Source organism: Rhinolophus ferrumequinum, chromosome 12 (genome assembly GCF_004115265.2).
Source record: "Rhinolophus ferrumequinum isolate MPI-CBG mRhiFer1 chromosome 12, mRhiFer1_v1.p, whole genome shotgun sequence".
Classification (NCBI taxonomy): Eukaryota; Metazoa; Chordata; class Mammalia; order Chiroptera; family Rhinolophidae; genus Rhinolophus; species Rhinolophus ferrumequinum.
In genome coordinates this window covers 72,126,622-72,139,710 of record NC_046295.1, presented here as the reverse complement: position 1 = coordinate 72,139,710, position 13,089 = coordinate 72,126,622, and the positions used below count along the sequence as shown (strand labels likewise).

At 51.1% G+C, this 13,089-nt stretch overlaps 1 protein-coding gene across 1 annotated transcript in view; it reads left to right on the top strand.

Moving 5' to 3' along the window:
* Positions 1 to 12,089, top strand: part of TTLL11 (tubulin tyrosine ligase like 11) — a 206,363-nt gene extending 194,274 nt beyond the window's left edge. Inside the window, 1 exon segment of the mRNA XM_033123502.1 lies at positions 10,968 to 12,089. Coding sequence (XP_032979393.1) covers positions 10,968 to 11,251 — 284 coding nt within the window. The 3' untranslated portion in view covers positions 11,252 to 12,089.
* Positions 12,090 to 13,089: the final 1,000 nt, after the last annotated feature.

The window sequence follows — 13,089 nt, the reverse complement described above, 5'->3', positions numbered from 1 at the left end:
TCTGGGTCATTCTCTTTACCTCCCTGCACCCCAGAAGCCTGCAGTGTTCAAGTACCAAGCAGAGCCCAAGACAAAAGCAAAGTTTCACTGTGTCATTAAACATAGGTGAACAGCCAAGGGATGAAATGCACCTGCCGCCCAGATTGAGTTTTGAGGATTAAATGAGAGGAGCCCATAACGAGCCCACCACAGGGCCTGGTACATACTAAGCACATGCCATATGCCAACAGCTCTTATTAATTCTTATTGTTTTGAGTGTTGTTATTATCCTGGAAGGGCCTGGGTTGTGTTATCTCCCAAGTCCTTTCCAAGCCAGAGATTTTGATGCTTGCTGAGGAATAAGTGTTGAGCCTCAGGAGGTCCCCTCAGAGCCATGAATCCCGCGAGAAATGTCTAGAATAGCACGAAGGAGTTGCAGGAAGCAGTGACGAGTCCTGCAGCGTGTCTTCTCACACCATGACTCAGGAACTCGTGCCGGTGCCATGGTGGAATCAGGGGTGACACTCGATGGGACTGGAGTGGGACCTCTGGGCCACTCTACTCTGGCCAGTGGTACGACCTGTGATTAAGGAAATGATGGAATAGCTGCCTTCGTCTTTGATTATGTTTGCTATTTGGGTGCTGTGGGCTTCTGGGAGTAATGATTCGTCTGCAAGTTCTATTTATGGTTCGTTTCTGACCCTTATTAATTTTTCCATCTAGCCAAGGACAGAGGTGGTAGTGACTTGTTGCCGTAATGCTCAGACACAGTGGCTGCGGGTGTGGCTTTGTTCCCCAGCTCTCTCCTTCTTCCCTTAAAGGATGGGCCTTGAGAAGCGTTTGTTCTGCTGCTGCAGGGGAGAGGCCATGTAGAGCAGTGGGCATCCCAGCACCAGCACTCTACAACAGTGTGACCTTGGGCCAGTGAAGTATGACCTTGGGCAAGTGGCTGGGCCTCTCAGGGTGGCCATGGGATGAAAGCCACCATGTGAGTCCAGATAGGCAGAGTGTCCTCAATACATGTGGTGTGTGATTTCGGTTATTGCCGTTTAGATAAGCCACCATCATTCCCAATACTTTTGGAATCCTGAGAAATCAACCAGCCTGCTGCTCATTTTACAGAAGGGGAAAGTGAGGCCAGGAGAGGGGTGGTGACTGGCTCCAAGCCGCGCAGTGCACAGGCGCCAAGACCATCTGAGAATCCAGGTCTCCTGACCGCCCTGCATGATGTGTCCTCCTTGTAACCCGTCAGTCGGCTCATTTACCCTACAAACACTTGTTGAGAGCCTGCTCTGTGAGAGCTGGAGATAGCCGCGAAGGCTCCCTGGACTCACGACAAGTCTAGGGCGGAGACAAGCAATCGGCCATCTGCAATAAAAGAAGAAAATGAAATGTCCTGACAACACTCCAGGCACAGTGAGGGGAGAGAGTAGAAGTCAAAGTGTGGGGTGACGGGCGGCATTGATACTGCTATTTTTGAAGCACTGTGTAGTGCAGGGGATGCTGCCGACTTCGCCATGTGTCGTGCGGGGCGTCCGGCGGGGTCTCTGGTCCCGCCCCCACACAAGAACGCAGGACATGGTGAGGCCCAAAAGGAACACCCACGGAGCCATAGGTAGGGGAGTCACACCACTATACTCTCGCTGGCGGCTGGGTTGGAGACACAGGAACCAGGAGCCACACAATTCTCAACACTTACTGAGCCGCTTGCAGGCTCAGCCACCATCTGCTTGCTAGCTCCCCCTTTTTCTGCTAGCCTAGCCTCGGCAGTTATATTCGTGGCCAATGGCTCACTGGTTACAGCTGACGGCCAACTAGCCACAGCTGATGGCCATTTGATCACAGTCGACGGCCATTTACTACCTGAGCCAGCACCTTTCTATGTGAGGCCGAGAGCCTGGAAACTGCTTTTTGGGGCTCTGTCCCCACACACTGTATTAGGCTTTTTCCGGGCAGTGCCTTATAAAACCCACTCGGATCGGATAGTAGTGCCCCCACTTTACAGATGAAGAAACGGAGACCTCGAGAAGTGAAACGACTTGCTAACGACTACACAGCTAGTACTTGGCAGATCTGGGACCCAGACCAGCCTGTCTGACTCCCAGTCACTGTCCCACGGAGACAAACACCATCTCCTGGGACATGCCCAGGTTTGACGTCCCATGATGGAGTCCTTCGAGACGCCAGCCCCAGGCCTGGAGAGACTGGAATGACATGTGAGGGGACAGTGAGGCAGGGACAGGAGCCAGGCTGCCAGGTGCCCTGAAGTGGCAGTGGACCGAGAGTCTTGTGATTCATCACCCTGGAGCTGAGGCCGCCGTCACAGACAGCCCTTGTGGGGAACATTGCACTGCATGGATAGGAATCGCTAAGCTAATTCTAGTCAGAACCATTCAGCTTTATTTCCTACCGACTATTCCAAACAGGAAGCTTGTATCCTTACACGTTTACAATTGCACTGAGACAGAAGCATCTATTCCGGGGAGTAATAAGAAAGAGATTTAGGAGGAGCTGGAAGGAGCTGCCCTAGCCTCGCACACCAATACCTTGAAATAGAATCCCTAGCAAAAAGCTCAGGTATATTCGAGAGGAAAAAAAAAAAAATTCTGATATTCAGTCTGGGGTAATATCCCTGGCTGTCTCCAATGATTTGGATTTAATTATGTCATATATGCAAATATGCTCTGTAAACTGTAAAATAATACGCAATGTCAGACGTTAGGAAAGAGTGTGCTGTATAAAACAGAGCATGTGCCTGAGAGTCAGCCAGGCATGGGGTTAGGTGCTGCCGCGTCCACTTAGGCGGCCTGGACAAGCCACTGGCCTCTCTGGGTCTGTGTTCCTCACCAGGAAGTGGGGAATGCTTGTAATAATGTCCTCTCCTGAACATTACTCGGAGAGTCAGAGGAGAAAACGGATATTCTGTCTGTCCATTGGCAAGCGCTACACACACACAAGAGCTGTTCTTGTTTCCATCCTTCAGCCCAGAACAGATGATGGGACTCTCCGAGAGCAGCCACCAGGCTTTCATTAAGTCCCGGGTGCAAGGTCCCCTCCCGGGGAGTGGAGAGGAGAGGACTGGGGGCCAGAAGAAGCCCGTGGGCCCACCCTCGCCCGGATGATTGACAGAATGAGGCCATGGGCTGTCAGGGCCGCGTCCCATATCCCCGTGGCAGTCTCGGGTGAAAGACGTGCGGACGGCTACAATGGGGATGTTTCAAAGGCTGCTTTCTCCAGCGACATCCGTCAGCCCAAATGAAGTTTTGAAAAATCCTCAACAGCTTATCTGGAGGCAGGCAAGGCAGGTGGGGGCAGCCTGCATGCGGAGACCCACAGATCTAACTGTACCTTCTTGCTGACACCCCGCAGAGATGGATGAGGTCCATCCCTCATTCACTGCAAGGCGGCTATCGGCTATCGTTTCTTCCTTCTCAGCGGCTGGAATTACCACTCCGACTTGGCCATCTCTTTGAAGGCTCTTGAAGCAGCCGCAGAGTAAAGAAATTACGAGAATGCTTCTTGGGGTCGGCCACCTACCAGCGAGGTGACTTTGACGAGTCTCTAATGTGACATGGGGTTGATGGTAAACCCCAGCTGCTTCATAAGGTTTCTGTGGGATTATGTTAAATAACGCACATGAAGCCCTTAGTCCAGGACCTTGCACTTCTGAGGGCTCAATAAATATTAACTGTTATTGTTTCCTTCCATCACCTTTACTGTCAGAGGTCACTAAAGCAATGTTACCAAAGAGCTGCTTGGCAACTCCTGTCAGAGCCGTGAGGGGCTTCCCAGGGAGCTGGTGGAGGAACAGGGAGGAGGGGCAGGATTGCTGATATTTCTCCTGAATGGCTCAGGTCATCTCAGAGACTTGGTTGGTGACAGGAGAGCACCCTAAGCGCTGGGTGCACCTCAGCAGAACCAAACGTGCTGGGTGCTTGGACTTGTGCACCTGACAAATTCATATGTTGAAACCCGAACCCCCAATGTGATTGTATTTCGAGACGGGGCTTCTAAAGAACAGAAGTTAAATGAGGCCATAAGGGTGGGGCCCTGATCGGATAGGATGGGTGTCCTTATAAGAAGAGACACCAGAGAACTGGCTCTCTCTTCCGTATGAGGACACAGTGAGAAGGCAGCTGTCCATAAGCCAGAAAGAGGGCTCTCACCGGAACCAAACCCTGTTGGCACCTGATCTGGGCCTTTCGGCCTCTAGAACTGTGAGAAAATAAATGTCTGTTTTTGAAGCCACCCAGGCTATGGTATTTTGTTATGGCAGCCTGAGCAGATGAAGATGGTGGGGAGGGGTGGGCAACGGGATTTCGGAGGAGAAAGCTCGTCTGTGCATCCCCAAAGGTTCTTGAGTGCCCACAGCAGAGCTGGCCCAGCACCAGATTTCTCAAAGACCATGTTCTTACCACTTTACTCCACTACCTCCTCTGGGGCCTGTAAAGAGACGGCCAAGTGCGAGTGTTGGTTCCAAAGATTCCTGATCACGCCTGGGTGCAGAATTAACAACGCTGCAGTTACAAGTGCAGTTTCTGGGGCCTCCGTTGCCAACAGACAGAATTCCAGGGGACGGGAACAGGAACCTGCATGTCTGGCAAGGTCCCCAGATTATTTTATGCATAAAATGTTGGAAAACCGCAAGCCTTGGGGGAGGCCACTCCCCTCAGCCTGGGGTTGGGGACCTCTTTCACAAAGACTTGCCCTCACGCCACACGCAACCCATGAGCACATCGCAAATCCACTGGCACTACCCTCTGACTCTATCCGGAACGGATGTCATCAACCCTCACCACCTCTCCAGTACCGCCCTGGTCCAAGCCACTACCAGCTCCTGCTTGGACTAGCGCAGTAGCCCCTCATGAATCTCCTTGCTTGCTTTCACATGTTCCCCCACCACCTTCTCTCAACACTGCTCATGTCCCTTCAAAACTCCCCGGTGGACTCCTATCTTCCTCGGCATGAAGTTCGAAGTCTGACCTTGGTCCACAAGGCAATCTGTGGCCTGGACTCCTAAAACTTTTCAGGTCTAGTCTTTCTCAGTCCAGATAGTGACAGGTAGGACCTCAGAGAGGACAGTGGATCGATGCTCTACTTAGTGGTCCAGCGATGATGCTGGAAGAAACCAGGGATGTGCGGTTTCTAAGAAACCATGAAAAGACTTAGTGCAAAGGTGGAACAGTTCCATGGTTTTTCAGCTCTGTCATCCGTCTTTTAAAAATAACTGGGGGAAAAAAAAAAAACTGGTTGAGTCTGCTCTCAATCAGAGTGTCTTTAATACAGACATTTTTAGCCCAAAGTCAAGCATCTCGCAGTTGAGGGGCAGGTCCTTTTGCAGATAGGCCCCTTTTGATAGATTTTCAGGGTGGACTCTGTACAGACTGGACTTGGCAGTGGGGAGGAAGATGAAGGGTCAGTGTTCTCAGTGCGGGGTCCCTGGACCAGCAGCCTCATTGCTGCCTGGGAACTTGCGAGAAGTACAAATTCTCAGACCTGCAGACCCAGGACCTCTGGGGGTGGGCCCTCAGCCTGTGTTTGTTTTCACAAGCCCTCCAGGGACTTGAACTTTGAGAGTCTCTCTCTGCATCACCTTGGTTTGGGGAAGTCTGCACGTCCTCTGAGAACAGTGTTCACAGGTTGTCTTTCCCTTTGCTCCTTGGCTCACCTGCAGGTCCTCGGCTGTAAAATGGGAATGACAGCTGCATCACCAGATTGTTAAAGGATCACAGTCCACTCAAGTGGGTTACGTGGGTCTTTATCAGTGTCTGCTATGTGCCAGACTGTGCTAGGCTGGGAACACAGAAAAGATAGGACACTGTCCCTGCCTCCAGGAGCACAGCATCCTCCTGGGGAGCCAGGTTGGGGCCTTTTTAAAATAACATATATTCTTTTTAATTATTATCGACAATGAACATGTGTTATCTTATTTGGAAAATACAGAAAAATAAGAAGGACATGAAAATACACTGCAAGCCTAGCACCGCTCCCCTCCCCCTACTGTAAATAAAGTGGTGCCTTGTGGGTTTTGGGGGAGGAATATTTTGAAACACTTGAATGGCTCTTAAAACTTTTACCAAATTGCTTTTTGAAAGTCCATAGCAATTTCACCACTACCTGGCTATTAATGGTATTTTTCCATTTTTGCGAGTTTAATGGCTGAGCAGCACCACCTGTGGCTTTAATGGGACTGGGTGTTTTCTCTCTCACCTGCTTATGTATGTGAATTACCCATTTGTGTGCTTTGTCCATTTGGGGACTTGGTAAGGTTTAAATATTTTAAACATGAAATTAATAACCAAACCAAAACATTTTTTTTTTAAAAAAGCGATTCCCAGGGTTTTGTTGTAAGAGAATAAATCAGAAATAAAAACAGTGATGTACCAAGTGTTTATTATAGTATTCTCAATCATAGTGAAAAAAATGTAGCTAGTCTCGGCGTTTAACGGTGTGGCGAGATTTGACGGAATATCATGCAACCGTTAAAATACTGTTATGAAGGCAGCCTGGCAACATGCAAGAATGTTGATGTAATTTTAAGGGAAATCAGTACAAAGTGCTGTGCATGTTACTACAACTAAGTGAAAATATCTTCTGTGGACAAAGAGGGGCTGGAAGGAAGGTCAGTCAGGGAGGACACAGGTTCTAGAGTGGAGACAATGCGTGAGCTCTATTGTGCTTCCTACTGAGAGCCACATTATATTTTATATTTTATACTAAATAATAAAGACGGAGAAAGACCCAGAATGAACATATCCACTCTCTGTGCAGGATCAGGAAAAGGCTGCAGACGCCAGCCACGTGGGAGCTGCTCCCACCTGGGCCTCAGTTCACGCCTCAGATGGGGCCCAACAGCCCTGCTCCTGGAACAGAACTTAGATCGTTTGAGTGCCTTTATTCCTCCAGTCTCCCTCCTTCTCATTCCCCCTCCCCCACAAAGCCTTAACAAGGTTAAATCCTCTAAAACTCAGTGAATTTTTGACCTGGGTCTGGCCACCGTTTCATGGGCCACCTTGACAAAATGAGGATGAAGAACAATCTCTTGTCAAAGTCAAACTTCCATCCCCTTAGAATGGTTGTTGTGGGAGCCAGAGACCCATGAGTGTGGCGAACAGTTTGGGGCATCCCAGCCTCATCAGCCCTCAGATTCGCTCACACACGCTCCACAGGACCGAGCCCGTGTGCAGGGCTGTTGCTGAGAGCAGACAGCCCTCTGCCCCAGTCCCTCGCCTGAGAAGTGTTTGGTTTGCTTTCTTTGGGGTGGTGGTGCTTGCGGGTGCAGTTTGAGGCCAGGAGCCCTGGAGTGTAGTCCTGCTCCTGTCACTTACTGGCTGTGTGCCTTGGGGCCTCGTTTACCGTTCCCCGCTTCTGTAAAATGAAGATGCTAGACAAGGATTCTAGAGCACTGGGAGTGACCATGGCTTTGCTGGCTCTGAAGACCCAAGAGGCTAAGGGGTGAGGGAAGTGTGTGCAGGCAGAACGCTGGGCTGCCAGATGTCTCACAAGATTACATTTGAGGACTAAAACAAACAAACAAACAAAAAAACAAAAACAAACAAACAAACAAAAAAACAAAAAGGAAAGAAAAAGAAAAACCCCACAAGGTTTCTATCACTATTTAAAAAAAAAAAAAAAAGGAAATCCCCAGATGCAGAACTGTGCTCAGTCTGTTATAGCTGTGGGACCACGACTCGGACCGTGGCCGGCTTTGCCCGGCACCTTCAGTAGCTCCCCACTCTCTTCCCCTCCTTCCAGCCCCCTCCAGGGTCTGGTGCCCTGGCCCCCTCCCCAGCCCGTCCTGCTGCCTGCACCGGGCCCCATGCCCTACTTCCTGCCTTGCTCATCCCTGTTCTCAGCCCACCACCCCCAGCTCATCTCTGCCCATCAAAGCCCCATCCATTCTTCAATGCCCAGCTCTAATGTCCCTTCCCCACAAGCCTCCTCTGAACCCCCAACCTCAGACTCCCCAGTCATTGGCTTTGCTGTTGCCGGCAGGTTCTACATATTTCCATCAAAGCCTGTCCGTCCCTCACCGTTGTGTTCTTACCCGCGAGAATTCTTGGTAGGGATACTTAGGAGGGTTTTTCAGGAATGAGGTGCAGGATCCGCAGTGCATGAGGCCTGGGTTCAAACCCCAGCCCTGCCACTTCCCAGTGTGTGACCCGAGGGTAAGTTAGTTCATCTCTCTCAGTTTTCTCATCTGCACAGTGGGAGTTGTAGTGAGAATCAGAGCACCTGGCATAGCGTATCTATCTAACCCATGCAAGAGTCCATAATGTCCATCTCCCTTCATTTCCTCTTCTGTTCTCCCTGTACATATATTTTAAAACGTTTTTATCAAAATAAAACATATATGCAGAAAGCTTGCATGGTGTTTTTTTCAAAGTAATACATGTGCATAACTTCAAATTTAAGTAGTAGTAAAGGGTTCATAATTAAAAGCAGCTGCCCCAGCATCGCCTCTTTACACCCTCTAGAATTTTCCATTGCATATTTTAAAATTGCATACGTGTTTACTGTAGAAAATCAGGAAATGTACACAGCAAACCACATATAACACATTAAATCCCACTTTGCATTTTAGAATGTCTTCTTCCAAATCATTTAGCCATGCTTTGCTTTTTTTAATCCCCCAAAAAAGGTCCTCAGTGTATGTTTCTGTGCATTATAGCTCTAAGCACAGTCTGCCTTCAATTAAGGGAAGGAAACAAATATTTGTTGAGTAAAAGATGCTGGGTTCCTGCTGCTCAGAGCGTGCTCCAGGGAGTAGCAGCCTGGCCACCACCGGAAGCGTGTTAGGAATGCATTGTCTGGGGTGCCACCCCAGAATCTGCATTATGACAAGATCGTGGTGACTGGCATTAAGCAGGGAAGGGCTGTGAAGACCAGAGATACTCAAAGCTGCAATCCATGAACTGTTCCTTACAGCGCTGGACAAGAGGCTTGAGTCAGAATGCAAATGCGTGCTGCTTCCTTTATAGAGAAAGAGTGGCTACAAAATACTACCAGCTGAGCTAAACAAGGTGATTGATGAGGAGGGTGATTTACATTCTGGCCCCGAGCTCCTTATCTTGCCAGGGACCAGGGACATGCAGTTCCTGGGCTTGGAGCTGGCTGCCGACCACACTTTGAGTAGCACTGTTTAGATCACAAGTTGGGAAGCTGGGGTCTGGGACCCCACTGGGTTTCTCTGGCTTTAGATCCCGACCTCTTCCATTCTGCATGGTCTGACCCTCCCACCGACTGTGACACAAACCCACAGACACATGCAGACATGCTCACGCATGCACACACATGCACACACCCTAGGAGAGCCCTGGCCCAGAGTTGGCGATTAGGAAACGTCTGCCTCTGGATTCAGAGGCCCCATTTCCCTGTCTTTGTCAGCACTAGGCCTCTGTTTACATTAAAGGGGTTTTACACCAGGGTTACTGTTCTCTTTATCAGCTCCTCCTGTCAGAGCCAAACAAAGCAGGGGACTTGCAGAGCATCTGGAGTCAAAAGAAGCTGAGCAAAAAAGCCTTGATGGATTTGGAAAGAGACAAAACAGCATTGGTCAGCTCAGGTTCCCAACGCAAAAAGAGCTCTCAGATCCCAGAGTCCATATATATATAACCTGGTATTTACAAACTCCAGACCAGGCTTCTGCCTATGGTGACAGAAGCTGGTGACTAACGCCTCTCAAGCCTACTGGGAAGGTGTGGCCGAGCAGAGTGGAGCCAGCCTCATCTCAAATACCGGATGGACGGCACTGGTCCAGCCTCAGTGTCACCTTCCCCAAGGAGCCCAGGGAATCTATGACTTTGGATCACAGACTTCATTTTTACGTGGACATTGGGAAGACTCGGCACCTTTCATGCAACACAACTTAGTTAAACGAGTTGGGAATCAGAGTTTGAATGTCCATTCCACTATTTCCTGGCTGTGCGATCCCAGGGAAGTTATTCAATATCTCTGACTTCGTTTCCTGTAAAGTTAGACATAATAATGCTGACCTTGAAAATATGTTGTCAGGATTAGTGATAATGTCTGTAAAGTGCCTAAAACCAACTCATTCATTCATTCATTCGCTCATACTCACTCAGTCACTCCTGTGTTCGGCATGTCTAAATTGAACACGTCTGGGTACCTGGCATGAGGGGTACAGTGGTGAGATGGCCTTCATGACCCCACGGGGAAGATAGATGGTCAAAGAGCCACACAAATAAGCACTGAACAGCCGCAGTAGTTGCTGCAAAGAAAAGTGCAAGAAGCCTGTGCCAGGAGCCGGATCTAACCTAGGGATAAGGGAAGGTCTTACCGGGCAGGTGATGTTGAGCTCAGATCCTAAGGATGAGTAGGAGCTTATGAGGCAAAGTAAGGGAAGGGCATTTCAGAGGCACACTGGGGACTACTAGTAATACGTTGTACAGAATATAGTTTTGGGTAGAGAGAAGGGGTCAGGTGTGTTTTATCTTTCGAGGTAAACTTTGTATACAGCAAAATGCACAAATCTTAAGGTACCATTGGATGAGTGTTTACAAATGCGCACAGCCAACATCTCTTTCCAGACATAGAAGAGGGCCGTGAAGGTGGGCTTACCTTAATAAGTTTTCCCTTAGGGTAAGACTCAGGGGCTGGGCTTCAATGGGAACGTTTTATGATGGTGCAGAGGGATAAGGCGTTGAGCTAGGCTCAAGTCCCAGCTCTACCATTTTCTACCCACAGGACTTTGCCCAGGTTAACCCACTTCTCTGAGACTCAGTTCCTTCACCTGTAAGTTAGGGCCAAGTCAACCTACTTCACAGGGCTGCTTAAGGAATTGGATCTGCCAATGGTTGTAAATGCCCAGCGGGTGCCAGGTGCGTGGTAGGTAGTCATGCTCTGCGAGCGAGCCCTGTTTCATTTCCGGAATGGAACCGGTGGGGGGAAAGCCTAGTGGTTGGTGTCGGGCCTTCCCAGGGCAGCTTTTGCACACACAGCCCTCACGCTGGTCTCTTCATTCACAGGGATGTGCCTGCAGGCCTTCGTAGAGGCTTTCTTTTACCTGGCTCAGAGGAAGTTCAAGATGCTGCCACTCCACGAGCAGGTGGCCTCACTGATCGACCTGTGCGAATACCACCTGTCCCTGCTGGATGAAAAGCGTCTGGTGTGTGGCCGGAGTGGCACATTGGGGGGCCGGCCCCCTTACAGTGGCACTCCTCAGGAAGCCGCCCCTGCAGCCCCGCTGGCAGAGGGCAACCTCCCGCCCTGCACAGACAAGCTCTCCCATGCCAGACACGCTCTGTCCTGAGGACCACTCTGTCCTCCCAGAAGAAGAGCAAGCCGTTCAGGGCTCGAGAGCAGCCCTGGGCTTCCTGCCTGTGGGGCAGCAGCAGCAGACTGCCGAGAATTCCCGCCCGACTCTGCTAACTGTCTCCATGTTCTGCCGAGCTGCACTTCTCCGAAGGCCGGCTGATTCTTGCCTGCCTCCCAGTACCTCTCGGTGGTCCACCCCTTTGCAAGTCACCAGTGGACATATGACATCCCGAACATGACAGATGGCATCTTCTATTCTGGGCTCACAGAAAGCAACAATCGGGGTAAAACTGTTGCATGTGGGGCACCAACAACCCCCAGACTGAAAACCGCAGCGAGGAAAGAACTTGAGGAAGCCGAGTCTCGGGTCTGCTGGGACCCCGAGAGAGAAGACTGGCTAAAGCCCACAGACATCATGTCCATTTCCAACCACCGGTTCTGTGAGAATGAAGTGGGAATCTCAAGTCGGCGCCCGCAACTCTCCCGTCCCAATCATGTGCTACATGGGCGTAGTTAACAGATTAGCCTCATTTATTTCATTAGCTTGCCTATTGCTGCAGTGTTCAGTTTGTTGTTAATTAAGAAATAATTAAGAAGTCACTACGTAAGCCTCCTAGAGTGTCAGAGCTGGCAGGAGCCTCTGAGGTCATTTTGCCGGATTTCGTTGGACCGTGACCACAAAGCCGGAGTGCCATGGTCATGTGGCCTTTGATTGGAGCCCTCTACCGGGTGGGGTGCTCAGCACGTGATCAGCACTGCCGGGACCCCTGTGTGCCCGCTGTGCACTGGGTGCCCTGGGTGAGAGGGGGCTTCTGAGGGGAGGAAACACGGCCTGGGTGTTTCCCACACATTTGGGTGAGCAGGAACAGGTGGCCACAAGGCCAGGTGCCAGACGTGGCGTGAGGCAAAGCAAAGCCCACACTCGCCCTTCCTCAAGACCCTTTCCTTGTTGCCACCTATGTCCCCAGGCAGCCCCTCTCTCAGAGGGATAGCCTCAGAGGCAGCCCAAGTGGCACTGTGGAAAATGGCCCTGGGCAAGTCTGGGTCCAGGGCCCACTGACGACAGGCGAGCAGGAGACGCTGTCCTCGCAAAGCCTCGCTCTTCACAGCACAGCTGAGTGTGGGGTTAGCGTGACCCTTTCCCAGAGTGGCCCTGGGGAGAGCTGACTGTCACGTTCCGAGTGAGGAGGATGACAGGGCGGAGAGCAGCAGCACAGTGCCTGGCACACAGGGGGACTCAGAAAACGCTCGCCAAGGTCGGGCACGGAGGAGGCCCGGGGGGCCGAGGAGGTCCAGATAAGCGCATGTCGTCCTTCTCCGACTTCTGCTCCTGTCTTCTTCCTTCTAACGCCGCTCCCCGTCTCCCGATCCATGTCCCCATCACTGAATCCCATGGGAGTGGCTGGTTCAAGTGCCAACACAGAGCCTGGTACACAGCAGGGGCTCAAAACATGTCTGTTGAAATGAGCGACGTGGATTCAGCCTCCCCAATCCCTGGCTGGCTCGCTGGCTCCCCGGGCACGGCAGCTGTCTCAAGACCCCGAACAGACAATGGCGCCTCTGACCCTGGACAGACTCTCCATGTCCCTTTGTCCCTGCTTCAGGTCTGGGCTGTGTCCCCAAGGGGCAGCCCCTCTCAAAGGTTTAGCCCTGGAGACCACGGCCCGTCAGGCTGGACCCCTCGTTACGACCCCTCCAATGTGTGCGGCCATCTCTCCAACCCCGCAGCAACCTGCGTTCACGCGGGGTCAGTTAGGTCAGAGTAGACGACCCCAATGTGACTGTAGATAGTTGGGGTGGGTGGGACAGGGTTGGGGAGGGGCCCGACACGTG